Source organism: Musca domestica, unplaced genomic scaffold, assembly GCF_030504385.1.
Source record: "Musca domestica strain aabys unplaced genomic scaffold, Musca_domestica.polishedcontigs.V.1.1 14, whole genome shotgun sequence".
Classification (NCBI taxonomy): domain Eukaryota; kingdom Metazoa; phylum Arthropoda; class Insecta; order Diptera; family Muscidae; genus Musca; species Musca domestica.
This window is the reverse complement of record NW_026712192.1, coordinates 1,527,485-1,546,601: the sequence shown is the minus strand read 5'-3', so window position 1 is coordinate 1,546,601 and position 19,117 is coordinate 1,527,485. Positions and strand designations below refer to the sequence as shown.

General features: G+C 36.4%; 2 protein-coding genes across 2 annotated transcripts; one reads left to right on the top strand and one right to left on the bottom strand.

Annotated features, from left to right (window-relative positions):
- The first annotated feature begins 950 nt into the window (after positions 1-950).
- Positions 951-1,730, top strand: LOC105261614 (corepressor interacting with RBPJ 1). Its single transcript, XM_011292840.1, has one exon. It carries the CDS (start codon positions 951-953, stop codon positions 1,728-1,730), a length of 780 nt encoding a protein of 259 aa, XP_011291142.1.
- A 7,890-nt stretch (positions 1,731-9,620) lies between these two features.
- Positions 9,621-18,606, bottom strand: LOC101896510 (ubiquitin carboxyl-terminal hydrolase 45). Its single transcript, XM_005180125.4, is given in 9 exon segments — positions 9,621-10,530; positions 12,735-13,524; positions 13,526-14,046; positions 14,112-14,908; positions 15,287-15,404; positions 15,466-15,602; positions 15,658-16,196; positions 17,236-17,612; positions 18,429-18,606. Coding segments are annotated over 7 exon segments (3,150 nt in total). The 5' UTR covers positions 17,563-17,612; positions 18,429-18,606; the 3' UTR covers positions 9,621-10,530; positions 12,735-12,813.
- Between the last annotated feature and the right edge of the window lie 511 nt (positions 18,607-19,117).

The following is a 19,117-nucleotide window of genomic DNA, read 5'->3' as shown; positions in this document are numbered from 1 at the left end:
TGAGATCTCTACCTCAAAGGCCAACTCTAGAAAAATTTCGGTTTTGGGTTCATTATATCCCCTAAATCGCATCCAAAAATAATTACGCATAGTAGAGTGATTACAAATCAACATGGACTCCTCCGCTTAGTGGCTCGATTCCTAAAACCCAAGATTATTCATCTGATTTTTTAATGAAAAATATTCTTAAAAAAATCACAATTATTGGACTGACGAAAAATATTCTTAAAACGAAAAATTAAAAATATCTACTTTGTAGTTCAAAAAATCCAAGAGTATTTATCCGATATTTTAGTGAAAAATATTCTTTAAAAAATTCACGATTATTAAACTGATAGTTCTACAAAAAATATTCTCAAAAACGAAAATTGAAAAATACGATTTTGTAGTTTATCGAAAAATATTTTTGATAATTATTTATCAGATATTTTTATAGAAAAATATTTTAAAAAATTCACGTTTATTGGAGTAAAAGTTCTTCAAAAAATATTTTTAAAAACGAAAAAAAAAATTGTAGTTCATCGGAAAAATATTTTTGATAAGAACTCTCAGCATCCCCAGCGATTTAAAATGTTGTACTTTTTCAAAACACTGTTAACACTGTTCCAATTGTTTATAATTTCATGAATGAGTAATGCATAAGCTCAAAATTCTCTAACGAAACGTTTCCAAACGTATGCTCCCTCCCTGTCCAATGACCGGAACGCGAGACGAGAGATATAGATAAGAGAATGCAAACGTACGCCAACGATAAACGTTTACTGAATTCTATAAAAGCTAGATACTGCGACACAAAACACAACAGTTGAACAGAAGCTCTTGTCGGAAAGTCGTTTAGCCGGTGTGGAACCAAACAACTGGACAACGAGATAAGGCGCACAAATATTCGTTTTATTGACTCAACACTGGAAAATTTGCAAAACAAAGGGCCATACAACGTCTCTGTGCCAATGCCACAAAGTGAAAATCAGGCTTCCATTGAGGATGCCGTAATGCTGGAGCATCCAAGTCCCAGCAATGCTAGCCAGGCGGCAGCATCACCCTGCGACAACCATGATATTATGGTGAAATGGCGCAAGGCCATGAAAAGTGCCTGCGAAGCCCAGGAGTTGTTGCAGGAAGTTATGGAAGCCTTGGCCAGCGAAATGCGCAAACATAAACCGAACAAAGACAAGAATTCGAAAAAGGATAAACACAAAAAGAAAGAGGGTAAAATTAACAAAAAGGACAAAAAGAAAAAGAATAAAAAGAAACATGGCAAGGGAGATCACCCTTGCCATCCTGTCCTACCTGAACCACCAGTGTGTGATCCCAATGACAGTGATAGTGGCTCAAGTTCTAGTTCCAGCTCCGGTTCGAGTTCAAGTTCTTCGTCAAGTTCCAGTTCAAGCGATTCCAACGATAGTGATATGGAAATGGGTTTCTACTGTGGTCACAGACCTCCGCGCCACCACAAACATTATCATCATGGCTATGGCCATGGCCACCATGGTGGACACGGACGCCACCACCACCACCATGGTCGTAGACCTCGTTCACATTCCCGTGGACGCCACGGTCATCATCATTCACGTAGCCGATCTCGTGGTCATTCCAGAGGCACATCTCCCACACATCGTCACCACAATCGACAAGCCACACAAACTGTCGATTCTAATCAAAATCCAATGCAGGGCACATCATCAACACGGGCCATTGAAGAGACTTTGCCAGTGGTGTTGAAATTGTAAATCGTTTAGCATCTAAGTTTAATTTTTAAATAATTGAGTATTGTTGATATATTTTTATAAATTATAAAATAATATTTACCTATAAACCAAACAAATGACAATTGTATTTTTTTCGGAAGGGTTAGTTAAATATTGAAATATTTTCGATTGGTTTTAGTTTTGTAAATTGAAAAAGTAAATTGGCACTCTGTTATGCAAGTCATGCATTCGAAACATTCAATATTAATGGTCTCAAAGAGCCATTTAAATTAAAAACAAGTAAAGCAGAAAGTTCGGCAGGGCTGAACTTAAAATACCCTCCACCATTTGGAACGAATTTGGCAATGTCCAAAAAAAAAAAATTAAAAATTCTGTTAAATCTTAAAATTACCGAATATAGCCTTGAACCTGCATCATCAAAATACCGAATATAGGGAGGTACTATTATTTTGGGGGCTGTAGCAAAACGTGGACCTGCACAGACAATTTTCTGTCTAAGGCTGTAGCACACATTACAAAATTCAAATACATAATTTGAAACAATTTCGGTGAATAATGTCGCTAAAATCATCAAAAGGCCGAATATCGGGGGATGTCGTTATATGGGGGCTATACGAAGGCGTGAACCTGCACGGACAATTTTTTGTCATAGACTGAAGTTCCCATTAGGAAATTTTAAACAATTCCGGTGAATAATATCACTAAAATCATCAAAACTCAGGATGTGGGGAAGTACCGTTGTATGGCCGCCATAAAAAGATGTGGACCTGCACGGACAATTTACTGTCTTAGGCTGTAGTACCCATTACGAACTTCAAATTCCAAATTTGAAACAATTCTGGTGAATAATGTCGCTAAAATCATCAAAATACCGAATATCGGGATGTACAGTAACATGGGGGCTATGCGAAGACGTGGATCTGCACAGACCGTTTTGTGTCATAGGCTGTAGTATTCATTACGAAATTCAACTACAAAATTTGAAACAAATCATTTAAATATCGAATATCGGGAGCTACCGTTATATGAGGGCTTTAGTAAGACGTGGACCTGCATAGACAGTTTTCTGTCTCAGGCTGTAGCTTCCATTACAAACTTCAAATACCAAATTTGAAACATTTCCGGTGAATAATGTCGCTTAAATCACAAAATGTCGAAAATAGGGAGGTACCATTATATGGGGGTATACCAAAACGTAGACCTACATGGTCCATTTTCAATACAAAAAGTCATGCAAACGAAACGGTCGTCACTAAATCGACATAAATGTCTAAAATGTATATTCCGGAATGACAAAATAAATATACCCTCCATACTTTGGTGGAGGACATAAAAAACAAATAAGAGAGAGAGAGTAATATAAGTTCGATTGCTTGTCCTAATTTAAATCACCGGAAGGTAAAGAAGAAGAGTTGCAAGTGATTGCAATTTGCAAGACGAAATTTGCCCAGCAAGAATTTGCAAACTCTCAGTGAATGAACTGTCAAAATTTCTCTCTCCTACCGCTCTCTTTTGCAGAACTTTCAGGTTAACAGACGACTTCCAGTAACAATTTGTAACAATTGTTACAAACTTTAGGGTAACCGGAAACACCTAATGTTGACATTCAATCAATTACAAAAACACCTGTTATTTTTGTATAACAGTTGACAAAACGTCATTTAGCGGGGAAATTAAAGAGAATTTGAAAAGAAACGGCAATAGGAAATTTCTTAATGACGATTAACATTAAAGTGGGCCCTTTTTACTTTAACTGTGAAGAAGATTGGATGTGTGGCTCCAAATAACAGGCGAAAAAAAAATCATACAGTTTTTGCTGATGAATTACTTTATTTAAAAGTGTATTCAAATTATTAATTTATGCTGTTAAAACAAATATAAAAACAACACAACTTAAAAATGTTTCAACAAAATTTTAAACTTTAAAACAATTACACCAAAATTTAAAGACTTAAAGGCTAAAAGTTGAAAACTTAGAACTAAATTAAATAGTTTTCTTGAAAATTTAGAAAAAAAAAATAATCTTAACTAAACCAATTCTAAAACTATACAAAGTTTAAAATTAAACAAGTCTTAAATAAATACCAGAAACAAAAAAAATTAAAGATAAATATCCAAACAAGAAGAGTTGGAGTCTATGAGCCACACCATCGCCCATCCAATTCATCGAGGCAGGGCCGATTTTACGACATTGATACACCAGCGTGACTTGATATTTTTCCCCATTTGACAATTGCTACTATTGAACTCTGGGCAGACAGACAGACGACGAAGCAAAATAATTAAATTCCACAGGTTTACATGAAAAAATAAAATATATAAATTAGAAAGAGATTCAATTTAAATGTTACTCACCTTGTGTTGGTATACAGGTACACGACGTAAAAATGAGTTCATTTCAAGATTTTATTTCGCTCGTCGATTTTATATGGTATCGATAAACCTTTCTTGTTTATCCTTTCTTGAATTTGAAAAGAAACCATTATTTTTTTTTTTTTTGTTTTTTGTTTTTTGAACCTAGAATATATTTACAAAGCTACACTCAAACTATACGTAGGTACATACTTACTTGTTGGGAAAACCCTCATTCATTAGCTGCCTTCAGAAAAAGGAAGAAGATTATATTTTGAATTAATTTTGGCATCATGAACTATTACCTTTGGTCTTTTCATTAATTGTCATAAACTGATAGATTTGGATTTGAATAATAATAATAATAATATGTAAGATTTTCCATGAATTGTTCCTTTCTCTGAATATTCAAAATAGATTAAATAAACATGTACATATTTGAATTGAAAACAAGTAAAAAAGCTGTAAGTTCGACCGGGCCGATCTTTGAATACCCTCCACCATTGGGAACGAATTTGACAATTTTCAAAAAAATAAATTCCGTTAAAGTTTCTGTTAAAATCTTAAACATACCGAATGTATCCGTTATATTAGGGTCTATACGACGACGTGGACCTGCATTTGCAACTTTTGTCATAAGCAATTATAATATTTAAATGCAAAACGAAATTCAAATACCAATTTTAAAACAATTCCGGCGAATAATGTCGTTAAAATCTTCAAAATACGGAATGTACCGTTATATAGGGGCTATACGAAGACGGGGACCTCCACAGACCATTTTCTGTTTTAGGCTGTAGTATTCATTACGAACATCAAATTTGAAACAATTCCGGTGAATTATGTAGCTAAAATCATCAAAATTCCGAATATCGAGAGGTACCGTTATAAGGGGGTTATATGAAGACCTGGACCTACACAGACAATTTTCTGTCTTAGGTTGTAGTAACCATCACGAACTTTAAACACCAAATTCGAAACAATTCCGGTGAATAGTGTCGCTAAAACCATCAAAATATCGAATATCAAGAGGTACCATTATATGGGGGCTATACCAAAACGTGGATCTACATGACCCATTTTCAATACCAAAAGTCCTGCAGACATAATATACATTTGAGTAAATTTTATCAATCCACTTAATTTTGTTCGGAAGCTAGAGTGATTTCCACAGACGGACGGATATCGCTAAATCGACATAGAATTTTATGCTAATCAAGAATATATACTTTTTGGGGTCTAAAATGTATATTTCAAGGTGTTACAAACGGAATGACAAACTATGGTGGAGGGTATAAAAAGATAAATATGTCTTCGGCTTAAAGCCTTATTAGAAAGGTTTGAATGGTTTAAAAGCGGTAAGTTAAGTGTTTATCATGGGACTTCATGGCAAGAGGTGTTTTCGGTGGGAAGGCTATGGTTGGTCAGTCGCCAGGAATTCTGTTTCTGTGGGGATAAATTAGGTTAAGATGAGTTTAGGATTCAATCTTAGTTTAGGTGAACGTAAAGTCCGGTATGTTTTTTTTTTTTGTGTGTTCAAATTTTGCAAGTGGCATAAATCAACCCTTATCCGACGTGCCATTGCCGCGCTGAACGGCCATCATACCGGCAACGCCACTTAAGGCCAACACATCGATTTTCCGTTAATTTTTGGAAGACGGTTGTTACACACAATGGAAATTTTTTCAATATCGAATTTTATAAACTCGCAAAGTTAATCACAGAATGACATATCGTATTATAATAGGTAAACAAGGTCTCCTTATTTGCGCCCCAAGTGCTGCAGACTAGCGACTTGATAACATTTTTCGTATTTTTTTCTATTTATGGCAGATAGCTTACACATTCTGTAGACTACGACTTACCCGGAAATACATTTCGAAGTCACTTCGGCAAGGGTCGGACTAGCTAATGTACAAACATGTTCTGAAAAGTTATCATTTCGGTGGAGACCTTTGGTTCTGGACGGCCCTGATATCCAAAAAAGTAGATTTTAAACACTTTGAGGACTGGCACCCAAATAAGTAATCACAATTTCAAACTTGGTCGCAGGGAGATTTTTGGTGTAAAATATCTAAAAGCTAACTAACCCTAACTTAATCGACGAAAATATGTCAATATGACATTCAATTCTTCTGTTGTGGTACTATGTTGACGATGATTGAATACTGGATAGCTACCTTTAGTGATGCACTGGAGTAACGCATTAAGAGTCTTCTCTAATGGCTATAAAAGTGAAATCGGCCTGCATGAGTTTCCTATTCTGACATTATTGACTGGCTTCCACCATCTAGGCTACTCGGTTCTATTTCCTGTCTTCGTAAATAATGTGCATGACTAGTGACGACTTATCACGGCACATTCTGCGATTACAACATAAAAATTAAGTTTCTCTCCCAGGATGTAATTTTAAACATCATCTATCGTAAATGGTGGTGGTACTTTGGTTGCTCTGTTCCAGCACTGCAAGAATGTAAAACTTTATTATGATAACCGACTTTTCCTTTATGATATCAGAATATATTGCAAAACTAGTAGATTTTTGCAGGTTCTGGAACAGACTAGGTGTAAAAAACCAATATGGATCACTCACCGTCACCGATTTTAAAAAAAATCTTAAAAATAAAACATTTTCAACAGATTTCCCTTTAATTTGGAGTTTTGGGTTCTGAGAATAATATGTAGTTGCCATCAATAGGGTTAGCAAACAAATAGTTCTACAAAAAGCTCAATTGGCTCAATTACGATCCGGATGGTGCAGCCGCCCAAATTCCTACTGGGCCCGGATAAACAGCGACGTGCAGAACATCTGCCCAGCATGCGGCACAGGTCCACATGACACGCTGCACCTATTTCGCTGCCCAGCTAAACCTACTCACCTAACTCCAGTCTCGTTATGGACACAACCCATACAGGTTGCATCCTTTTTGAGACTGGACTTAGAGGCAGAACTGATTGAATAGAGTCAGAAAATGGAAACCGAACGAACACAGATGTATGAGCTGCTACAACAACAACAAAAAGAGCTAATTAATGCCCAAAGATCGACCACCTCATTATGTCATGTCATAACCTAAGGTATGTCAAAATTTGAAATTATACATTTAATTTTTATTATTTCCTTCAATCTTATAAATATCCAATTTTGAGATTTTTTGTATCAACATTTATCCTCATGTCGTTATGTTTTTAATCTGAGAATATTCATAACCCATAAATTTATTTTAGCTACGCCAATGGCAAGACATCTAATTAATAGGAAAATACCATTAAAACATAATTGCGTTCAAGTTCAAAACTCATCTATAAAACTTGGAAACAATTGCAAATTGTCAGTTAGTGGCTGCTGCGGTACCTGTAAACTACAATAACGCAATTAATTTCACTTGAGTGGCATCAAACACCCATGGCACCAAAGAATCAACTCGCTTCGGAACAAGAAACTGCAATAATTCTAAATGATCCGGCGACAAAAGCAAAAGATTCCGATTTAAATGATGACAACGCTAAATCAAATAAATCCCAAGAAATTGTATTCAAATGGCAAAAAGCTATGAAGAAAGCGGGCCAGGCCCAGCTACTGTTGCAGGAAGTTATGGAGATTTTGAACATTAATAAAGTGGCATCAAAAACCACATGCATTGATGGCAATTATTGCAGTTCAAGTGGCTCGGCCAGTGACAGCGAAGCTGAAAGTTCCCTGTGCCAGGGACCTTCATTCTATAGCCGTTATCTTCCCACTTCTACAGCCTTATACGATTGCAGATATTTACATTGCCAGTCTTGTTGTGGTTCGAGTTGCTCTTCACCTCGTCGTTATGCCCGCAGCCATTCGCGAGGACATTCTCTTAATCGACATCGTGCCAGCCGTAAACATGGAAATTGTTCCATTCTAGATGGTTATTGTTAAAGGGGAGAGTGCGGTTGGGGAGTGATGGTCGAAGAATGTTTAATATTTCCTTCATTGCATCATATAATAGAACATCTACAGGGTGAGATAAAAAAACCGCAATCAAGTCAAACGCCATAATTTTTAATTTTTTTTTTTTTTCAAATTTTATTGAATTAAAGCAAAAATGTTGGAAATGGCATCAAATTTTAGAATAAGTTTAGATTTGTTCGAATTGATCACCTTTGACACGAATTATGGCCTTCAAACGACCAATGAAACCGTCACATGCTGCCCGAATGTTGCTCTGTGGTATTATAGCCCATTCCCGGCGAAGGGCTTGCTTGAGGTGATCGACACTTTAGTATTTTTTAGTGCCAACCTCGCTTTCCAAAATACTCCAGAAACAGTAGTCCAACGTAGTGGTATCCGGAGCTTTTGGTGGCCATTGTGCGCTGGAAATGAAGCGAGGAGCCTCATTTTGTAACCATTTTTAGGTGGCGCGTGCTGAGTGCAATGGTGCTGAGTCCTGTTGAAATTTCCAAAGTTTGTGGCCAAAATGTTTTCGTGCCCAAGGCTTTATAGCTCCCTCCAGAATTTTTTGCGATAACATTCAGCATTTATTCAGATGACGGTCGATTAATACAAGCGGTAGCGACCATCGGTTGTTATGGCGGCCCACACCATGCCATGACCGGCGCTTGAGTTCTGGTGCCCAACCGAAGGTGCTCATTTTCAGCTGACCTCTTTGGCAAGTAAATACGATCATTTTGTTTGTTTACAAACTGCTGGACAACGAATGTTTTCTCATCGGAGAAATTCGACAGTTCACCACTTTCGGCCAAGCGAAGCAAATCTTTAGCTCTTTTGGGTCTATTTTCTTTCTGTTGCGGTGTAAGTTCTTGCACTTTTTGGAATTTCAATGGCTTACCCCGAGCTCATTTTTCAATATTTGCCGAATGGAATATTGCGATATGTTCAGCTCATGAGCCATTTTTCGGCCACTGCAATGTGGGTTTCGATCAAGTTGCTTCTTTACTTCTCGAACCATTTCTGCTGATGTTGATCTGTTCCTCCGCCCACTTCCTTGACGTCGGGCTACGCTACCAGTAGCACAGTAACGAGTGATGGTACGAGACACAAAAGATTTATTCACATTGAAATGCTGGAGTGCTCCAACGATAGCCACTAGTGGTTTTCCAGCCAAATATAAAGAAATCACACTATCACGCTTAAATTCCATCACGAATAACTTTTTTTCTGGAAAATTCTCACCAAAATGTATTTGTAAGCTTGTAAACAATATAATGAGCTGTCACTGGAATAATATTATCAACAGTCGGACGAATGACTTAGAAATGACAGCAGTCTGAAGTTGATTGCAGTTTTTTTCATCTCACCCTGTACAGGACCACAGCTAACGATGAAATTATTCAAGTATGTTGCTCTTGTCTTCAGAACGTAGTCTTTCATTTTGAGCCTCTACAATGAATCATCAATTCCCCACAGATTTGCCTGAGAATCTAATGTCTATCTGGTTCTAGGAGAAAATAAAAAGCATTATTAAACAAAAAATTAAAGGCAATGTTCCACAATTGAAAATAAATAAACAATTCAAAAGATTTTTTGTTTTGAATTTTTAAAATAGTTGAGTAATTTATTTTTAAAGTTGTTTTTTTTTTATTTTACTTTTATCTTGAAATTTTAAGAACTGATAATAATTACAATAATAAGCCATAATTATCTTAGCTGGTAAACAATTAAACAATATAATAGTAATTCGTATTACATAATTAATTAAATTCAATTAATCTGAAAATCGTTTTCATTTTGTAGAGGTGTAAATTGATAATATGTAATAAACACATTTATGTCATAAATAGACCCGGTCTTATTTCATCAATGTGGCTGCTGAATAGAAATCGAAATAAAAGGACAGATAGGAAGAGGAGTAAGGGGTAGCAGTGGCTTAATAGTTTTACAAATTCTATTTATTTAATTTCCTCAAACAAATTCAACAAAAGTAAAAATAAGTTCTAGCTAAAAACCAAATTAAATCTTTAAAGAAATATATAAATTAATACAACTAAGTAAATAACAAACAAAACACAAGCAAATGAATTGATAAACGCCCTAATCTCGAAATAAACGAGAACGAAATGCAATCTTTAAATAAGAAAAAATTGCTACTACAATGCTTCTTTTGTTTGCTTGCTTGTTTGTTGCTGGAAGAAGGATTAAATATCATCATTAATAAACAATAAAAGCATATTTGATTTAACATCGTATTTTTTTGTTTGTTTAAATAATAAATATTATTACATTGTATATAATTTTATTTTTCTTCTCAAAGTCTATTTAAGAGTAATGGGGGGAATAAAAAGTGATCGCACATCAATCACTTAGTGATTTTTTTGTTGTTGTTTTGTTTCAATAAGAGTCATCGTAATTTTCTGCGTAATTGGATTTTCTTGTTGTATGCATATAAAAACGTCCTTTATAACCTATAAAAAATAAATAATGAAGTCTCCCCAAAATCAAAGGCGCGGCACCCATTAAAAACGGCAAAAGGTAAACTTGCTGTAATTGAAAGATAAAGAAAATGATTAATAAGTTAATATAATAAGTGTAAGATTTAATGACAGAAATAAATATAGGGAAGAAAATACTATGCTAGGAAGAGACTGATTGAGAGCACTTGTTATGGCTAGTTTATTTTTTTTTTATTAATTGTTATTTTTTTTTTTTTTTTTTTTTGATCCATTTGAACGCCTAACACAATCATCTTCATCTTCAAAAACAATAGGCTTTAATTCTGACCCAAATCCTACCCGCATGCAAAATTTCGTCGATAAATGCGACTTGTATATTATACCCTCAACACATAGTGTTACGGGTTGTAGAAAAACTTTAAAAAATGTACAATTCAAAATTCTAAGTCAAAAAATTGAAAAAATGTAGCAAAAACCAGTAAGGAAAAATCATATGTCGGGCGGGGCCGACTACATGATAACCTATACCACTATGCTTATTATATTATAGGTAACTAATATTTGGGAGGCATATCCAATTCTGAATCGATTTTCAACAAATTTGACGGAGACATTTTAATCTTTTATACCAAATAACATTGCTATAGTTGTAGGATATCACTTCGAGAAGGATTATATTAAAAAAAATATATATATCAGAGCCGAGTTGCAGTGGAAACGTACGTCCCGGAATTTACTCTATTTGATCTGATATTAGCCATTATTTGCACAATAAACCTGAAATCGGTTTAATGATATATATATAGAAATATTTTCGAGTTTTAACTTAAACACCAAATCGGATGTAACATATATATGGGAGCTATAGCTATGTCTGAACCGATTTAAAGTACTGGGTCCATTTGGGACCAAAATGAGTCCATTTGGGCTGATATTAGGCATTTGGTGCACAATAACCCTGATATCGGATAAAGATATATATGGGAGCTATATCCTAATCTGAATCAATCTCGATAAAATTTGACTGAGGTATTTTCGAGAAGAATATTATGTCCGGTACCAAATATCATTCTTGTGGAGTGCATATTACGCATATGAAGGACTTAAAAACCCAAATCGGATGAAACATATATATGGGAGCTATAGGTAAATTTTATTTACTTGCTTCAAATTTTATCCTATGACCGTAAAAATTGGTAGGCTTCTGCACAGCCCTAGCTCTAACTTTAGAGCAACAGCAAAATCAAGAAATTTTCTGTTATTGGTTAATTTCAACTCTTAAATATTTTGCGATCATCTCCAAAAACAATAGGCTTCTATTCTGACCCTATCCCCACCTGTACATTCAATTTTGTGAGGATCGGGCCATAATTGCGGCCTGTAACGTCATTATAAATTGACATAGACAGACGGACGGACAAACATACATAACTAGATCGACTCAATTCGGCGAGATAGAAAGATCCCTATCCAAAACATCTATCGGATAATTTAAAATTAATTATTTTGACAAAATGCCAAATATACGAAGGTAACGTAATATGAGAACCATGATGGAAACTATGGGAAAACATGACATAATTTGTACCACAGGAGGTGGCACAAATATCATACCGTAAATATCAATTCAATGCCAATCCATCCTAAAAACAAGTTAAAAAGCAGTAAATTCCGTTATATGGGGGCTATAGGAAGGCGTGGACCTGCACAGACAATTTTCTGCCATTACGAATCTCAAATACCAAATTTGAAACAATTCCGGTAAATAATGTCGCTAATATAATCAAAATACCGAATATAGGGAGGTACCGTTATATGGGGGCTATACGAAGACGTGGACCTGCCCAGATAATTTTCTGTCATAGGCACTAGTATCCATTTCGAACTTCAAATACCAAAGTTGAAACAATTCCGGTGAATAATGTCGCTAAAATCATTAAAATACCGAATATAGGGAGGTACCGTTATATGGGGGCTATATGAAAACGTGGACCTACATGGCCCATTTACGAACTTAACCTGCCTACTGGAAAAATAAACACGTGTGCAAAATTTTAGCCTTCTATCTCAATTCGTTCGAAAGATAGCGTGATTATAACAGACAGACGGACATGGCTAAATCGGCTTAGAATTTGACGCTGATCAAGAATATACATACTTTGTTGGGTCTGACATGAGTATTTCGAGGAGTTACAAACGGAATGACAAAGGTAATATACCCTCCATAGTATGGTGGAAATATCGTAAAGGGGAAGACAATTACATAATCATTACAAATGACAAAAGACTCACCTAAATATGTTGTTTTAAATCCATGAAACGGAATATGTCTTTAATGTAGCTTTGTTTTGTTTTTTCTTTTGCCTGCAATTTAATAAATACGTTCGTAGAATAGCAAATATGCTTGGGCTTTCAAAACTTCACTTTCGCTGGCATCTGTGACACGAGAATCGGAAACATAATACCATTTACCCATTGGCACCTGGACGTTAATGGCCTCATCAATGCCACCAACAGCACCCTCAGGCTCATCGTTATGACCGCCAGGTGATGTAGGCGATTCCTCGGGCTCGGAAGATGACGAAGTACATGAATCTAAACTGCTGCTGCATGAATTGGAAAAGTCATCGCTATCGTTGGCTGCTTTCATGCGTAAGTCACGTGCCTTCTCTCGCGCCAAAAGCTCATCTAGTTTTTTACGTTGTTCGTCGTCTTGATCCAACTCTGCTTTACTGCCTTGCGGAATAAATTTCCAACGTTTGTCTTCTTTGCTGAGTTTGGGTCTCACCTTGACATAGGCTGTGTAATGGCCACCATACATGCCACCTGAATGCTCCACAACACCATATAGGGCATACAACAATTTCTTTTGTTTGCGATCAATATTGGGAAGATTCTTGACTTTGGAACCGCAGAAGGGGGCAATATCCAGTATCATGGGGAAGCTAACGTGACCCGTTAATTTACGGAACACACAGCGTTGTCCCAATTGGAAACGTTTCAAATGTAAGATTAGTACAGCCGGCGGACTAGAGATCAGGAACTGTTTAGTGGCATTGGTATTGACGGTCTTCGCCTTGGGATTCATCACCATTAATACGTTTTGTACAGGCCTCACAGCCCACTTTGTTATTGCCTGTCATCAATTCCACGGCGGTGAAACTGTTAAGACATGATTGCACCGAACACTCTCCATCTTCGCATTGATAACGTGGTGCTATTGTCGTACTCCAATCAGAGTAACTCTGGGTACGTGCACGTTTCGCTTTGGCTCGCGCTGCCTTCTTTTGCTGTTGTTCTTCATTCTCAACTTGTAAGCGATCGAGCTTGTCAATTACGGATTGCATAGCAGGATTATCGTTATTTTCATTTGCCTTAATTTCACCATTGGTAAGCGTTGTTGCTGTGGTGGCATCTGTATTAATTTCACTGTTTAATTGTTTGAGTAGGTTTGCTCCCTTTTCATTGAGCCCCATTGAGAAGACACTATTTGTGGTTTTGGTTTCCACTGCAGTCGTATCGCCATTGGTTTCAGAGTTTGATGCTGAAGAGGCAGGGAAACTGGCACCGCCAGCATTAGCAGGACTTGTGGCAATACCGGAATCTAGTTATGAAAAAAAAAATAGATTAAGGAATGAATAGACGTAGGAGTTTGCTTGATACACTTACCATTTTCGTCTTCATCCAGCGAATCCTTGTCCATATTTTCCGGTGAATCTCCTCGTTTTTCAACGGGGCTTGTAAGCTGATTATTGCCATTGCGATCAATGCTGTTTGCCGCTTTCACACTTGCTGAGGTATTTAAAGGTTTTGTTGTTGGACACTTGTCATTGTCATCTAAAAGATTATCTTCGACATCAGCATCGGATTGTTCAGCCGAAGATGATGATGCCGCCGACCATGCAGTAGTTTTGTCGGCAGCTTCTTCCCTTGTGGCACAACCAATAACGGGTGCTGTATCTAATGCCACATTGGCATTGTCTCCATCACCGCCAGCAGTTGCGCTATTTGCACCCTCAAGTGAACTGAGTTTTTGCATTTGTTTGGTATTCTGATGCTTGGCATGACGTTTAGCTATGCGTTCTTTTTTCGCCTCCTTTTTGAGCTGAGATTTTGTTGGACCAGCTGGTGATGCGGTTGGTGCTGGATGTAAATAAAATGAATTGGCATTGTCGGGAGATGTTTTACGTCGCATAGCTGGAGGTTGGGATTTTTCAACGCTTACAGGCAATGACATATCCAAGAAGTACTCGTGCCTTGAACTGACATTGTAACAATCTTGGCATGTCAAGGTGGAAACTAAGAAGCCACGGAATACTTGTTCCGGCATAAGAATGCGATCGGCAGCTTGATTACCATAGATTTTACATTTTCTTTTCATATCCTCCGAAACGGATTTGATGTCTTGATCCTTATAGCCGAGATTGTGGAGAATGACACGTTGATAACGTTTTAGGTCTTCGGATCTGGAAATAGAGTAAAAAAATGTGATTGGCATTTAGAAGGCTTCGTATGCAATAAAACAAATCAAGATTTTGTAGAAAGTGAAAGGACTTCTGGGCATTAGGAGACATTTTACACAATATGAGACCCTCCGAAGATATACTGTATAATATAATAGACGATATTAAATGCAAAGAAAGTCGTAAATGTTATTCTTTAAGGGACCTCAGTTTTATGTTTGACATCTGAAGACAGTTTGCGGTAAATTATAGTGTGTAGGTATCCCATGGTAGGCCCTGCCCGACTGTAGCATCTGCTTGCTTGTATTACACTATTTATCATGCATTCAAATAAATAATGCTTTGAAAAAATATAAATGGGCTGATTCTTGGACAACATACCTTACGCTTTCCAATAAGTGTCTCAGCAGCTCATGAGAATCATGTTGGTCACCGCCCTCAAATTGTGGGCATTTGGCGCAAAGTTTTGCAAAAAGTTTGCTGGGATTAAAGACGCCACCTTGATTGCAAGAATAAAACAAATTAGATTAAAAAAACACGAAATACAATATCAAACTTACCGCCCCATTGTAGCTCTTCCAGAGTATTGGCCAAGGCCGATGTCAGACCACCCCATGCAGATAAAGTACCTTTGATGGGCGGTAGTTTTAGAACTTCATCATCCTTGGTATCGAATGTACCACCGGGAAGTGTAAATCTATTGAAAAAAGATTATTAAGATCTTAAATCTTAATAGGTAAATAAAATCTTACTCTTCTCCCGGCTCAGCAGATTCCCTTAAGACATCCAATAAATAGGGCGTTTGAGCCAAACACTGCATGACAGCATTGAAAAAACACGTATTACCCAAATTGGTTAGACCACGTACCCTGGGCAGGGGCTCATTCAATGGTGAGGTTGGTATTCGCGTCCCAAGTGTTGTATTAGTTACACCACTCGATGTATCGCCCGTTTTTATGATGGGTGCTAAATTATTGAAATTATTATAGGTGATCAATGGTTCATTGTTGGTGCGTTTGGCAATTCCCGGTATAGGAGGCGACGGTGCTGTTGTCTTGGAGGGCTTAAATAGTGTCCCATTGTCATCCATCGATAACAAGGGGCGTAAACATTCAAAGGCTCCTATAATCGTATTTTCCACGGGTGGTTTTTGAGCCAAACCCTTTACAAATTCCACACAATCAAGAAGATTTTTGCTCGAATCTGGTTTCACATCGTTGTCACAGTCATAACACCAGATATCAAAGGAACGTGTATTCATTGCCAGAGCATGCGAATCTGAACGGGGTGTCTGTAGGAAGAAAGAGGGAAGCGCAATTAGTTTGTTATTATTGAATACTTGAATGTAAGACAAAATAATAAAAGATAAGTAAAATGTTCGATTTATGTTTTATGATTTACTAATTCTCAGTGGTCCTATTTTATCGAATTTTGTTCTGCATTGAAGTTCTTCTATAACAGAACCATATTCTAATGTAGATCTAGTAAGGGGCGCAATTAACAGTTTCTAAATCCACAGACGCTACTACCTCTAGCTCTCTTTTCAATATTCTATTTTAGATCCAGCTTAGATATAAAAAATGAAAAATTCCAATAACAAAACATGACTGTCAATCCAAAACCTGGATCTAAATTAAACAATAATTGCTGGGGTGTGTGCTTTACCTAGTAAGATTTCAAGTTAGAGGGTTTCAAATTAAATCTTCAAAGAACTTGAAATCGTTAATTAGGATGGTATGGGAACTACTTTAAAGTGTGGATCGATACTGTGTTCGTAAGTCAAATTCTCTTTTAGGAGTACTCCATTGAATAAATTAATCTAATCGGAAATTAGAGGTGAAAAAAGTTAGTTTTAATATTCAATATACTTAAAATCCAAAGGTACCTTTATATGCGGGCTATACCAAATAGTGGATGTATATCTAATATTTTTTTAAACAGAGATTATACATACTGATATCCGTCAATGTCAAATTTCAGTTTATCCGGCTGGCAATTGTGGCTAAAATAATAACTCCCGAGGTAAAATTATTAGGGGGTTTCGTATAAAATAATGTAATCTCGATCTTGATGCAACCAAATTTGGGTGGTATGAAAAGTATGACACCTCCGAACATACCAATATTTTCGGTTATTTTGATATGTGACGATCAACATTAACACAGCGTGTTTGAACATTTCGTGGAATGAGATACATCTAGATTTCCTAACAGATTACCGGGCAGGATCGGGTTAAATAACATGCGACTACAAAAATATTCATCTCCAGACACAACTCATAGTACATCCTAAGTATAAAAATTGCTCATGCACACTTTGTCCAAAATTACCTTAAAATGTTGCAAAGCATGCTGATTCTTGGAACGACCACAAAGCTGAGAACCACATTTCAAACACAACCACAAAGTATTATCATATTCAATGTCCATTGCTGGTGATTCCATAGCTTCGGTGGCCGGCGAAGCGACATCCATTTTTTGACATTCTCTACAATCCAATAATAGACCGGTACCTTTTAGCAGTTTGCGTAACTTGGCCGAATCAACGGCTCTTTTCAAATGGTGGCAGGAACGTGTGGCAGCTGTTGGACTGGTCTTCTCCTCACCCGAATCCGATGAACCATCATCCCAGTTGTCTGGTTGATGATTTTTACCCATGTTTTATTCTACGTTGTTAGTAATTTAATTGGGGAAGGAGGGGTGTCGAACTGAAAATACACACAGAAAGAGGCGGAATTTTAGTTTTGATGATTTATAAAAACTAGTGAAAAACAAATTGTAAACAACCAATATTTGTTACACTTCTAGGCTGTCAAAACTCAGATAACTAAGTTATTGTAAAAGCAGCACAAAAAAGTAAGGAAATCTCTATTTCTCTTTTCGTTTTCTAATAATAAATTGAGGTTAAGTTTGCGGTGTGTTGTGCTGCTGTCAGCCAGCCTTTTGTCATCCATCTACTTCGCCAATATGTACGTGTATGCGTATGTTTGTGCGTATATTTTTTTCAGCGAAAAGTAAAAAACAACAATGCACTTTATATGCCACCGAAAATTTTTCACTTACATAGAATTTTTAACATCTAGTTTTTTGTTTCTTTTTAACACAAACTCTTTGTTTTAACTCAACAACAACACACATACACGAGCAACAACAAACACACCGGAAGAAAATCACACAACAGTCATTGACATTTGCTGCTTTATCAAATAATAGCGCGCACAAGGTATATTAAATTGAATTTAGAGCAGATAATGCTGCCCTTCGAGACGTCAAGTATTCAAATGATTCCTGCCATTTTACTAGGCCATACGACAAACTTATTTAGTGCACAATTACAATCGCTGTTGTTGTTTTACTTTTCTTTCTTTGTTGTAGTTGTTGTTTTGTTCTTTGCTCAATTTTCCCTTGACCGTCTTCTCAAGTGTTCTCGTTTTTTAGCCGAGTGCCACAAAAGAAAAGTGAAAATCATGTTCCTAATCGTTATGCATTCTCTTTGTTAGATTACAACAATTTTCTCTTATCACCTTTTTCACCGTATTCGATTCTATTGAAATGCACAATTAGATGTTCTATATTTTATTAATTTCTAGTGTCTTTTGTTATAATTAATAATGACGCTTTGGTCGTCTAATCACTTTATAAAAAAAATTAGCATTTTATTCTGCAGCGTTGTTGTTGGAACGTACTATAGCGAATTGGGATGGAGAGACAGAGAGAGCGTACACAAATTATCAACGTTGTTGGGGCAACGTGAATGAACAGTGTTGTAAATAAGGAGAGCAAAGCAATTTAATTGATATGGCAATGCAATGTGTTGTCTTTGGTGTTTTCCGAAGTTGTCAGAAATCACATATAGATGGCGCCAAGAAAAAGCGTTGTATGGTTGGGGTTTTGTTGCATTGAAGCTTTGAATATTAGAAAATTTACATATATTGGGCAATGTGCGGCAACATTTTCCCAAATGCGGACTTTAGTTTCTTAATTGAAGATGTTGAATTGTTTTAGCTGACACTAATGAGTGAGATCTGTCATGAAATATGTAGAGATTTTCGAAACCTAAAATTTTTATGTGATTTTTTAGAAATGTTAAAGTACGTTTACATACAAATATTTATCCGTGTTAATTAATCAAGAACAAAAAATTGGATCTTGGAAAACACAAGTTTAATTTATTAGGATTGATCGAACGCTTATTGGCTACAGAGTATGTAAA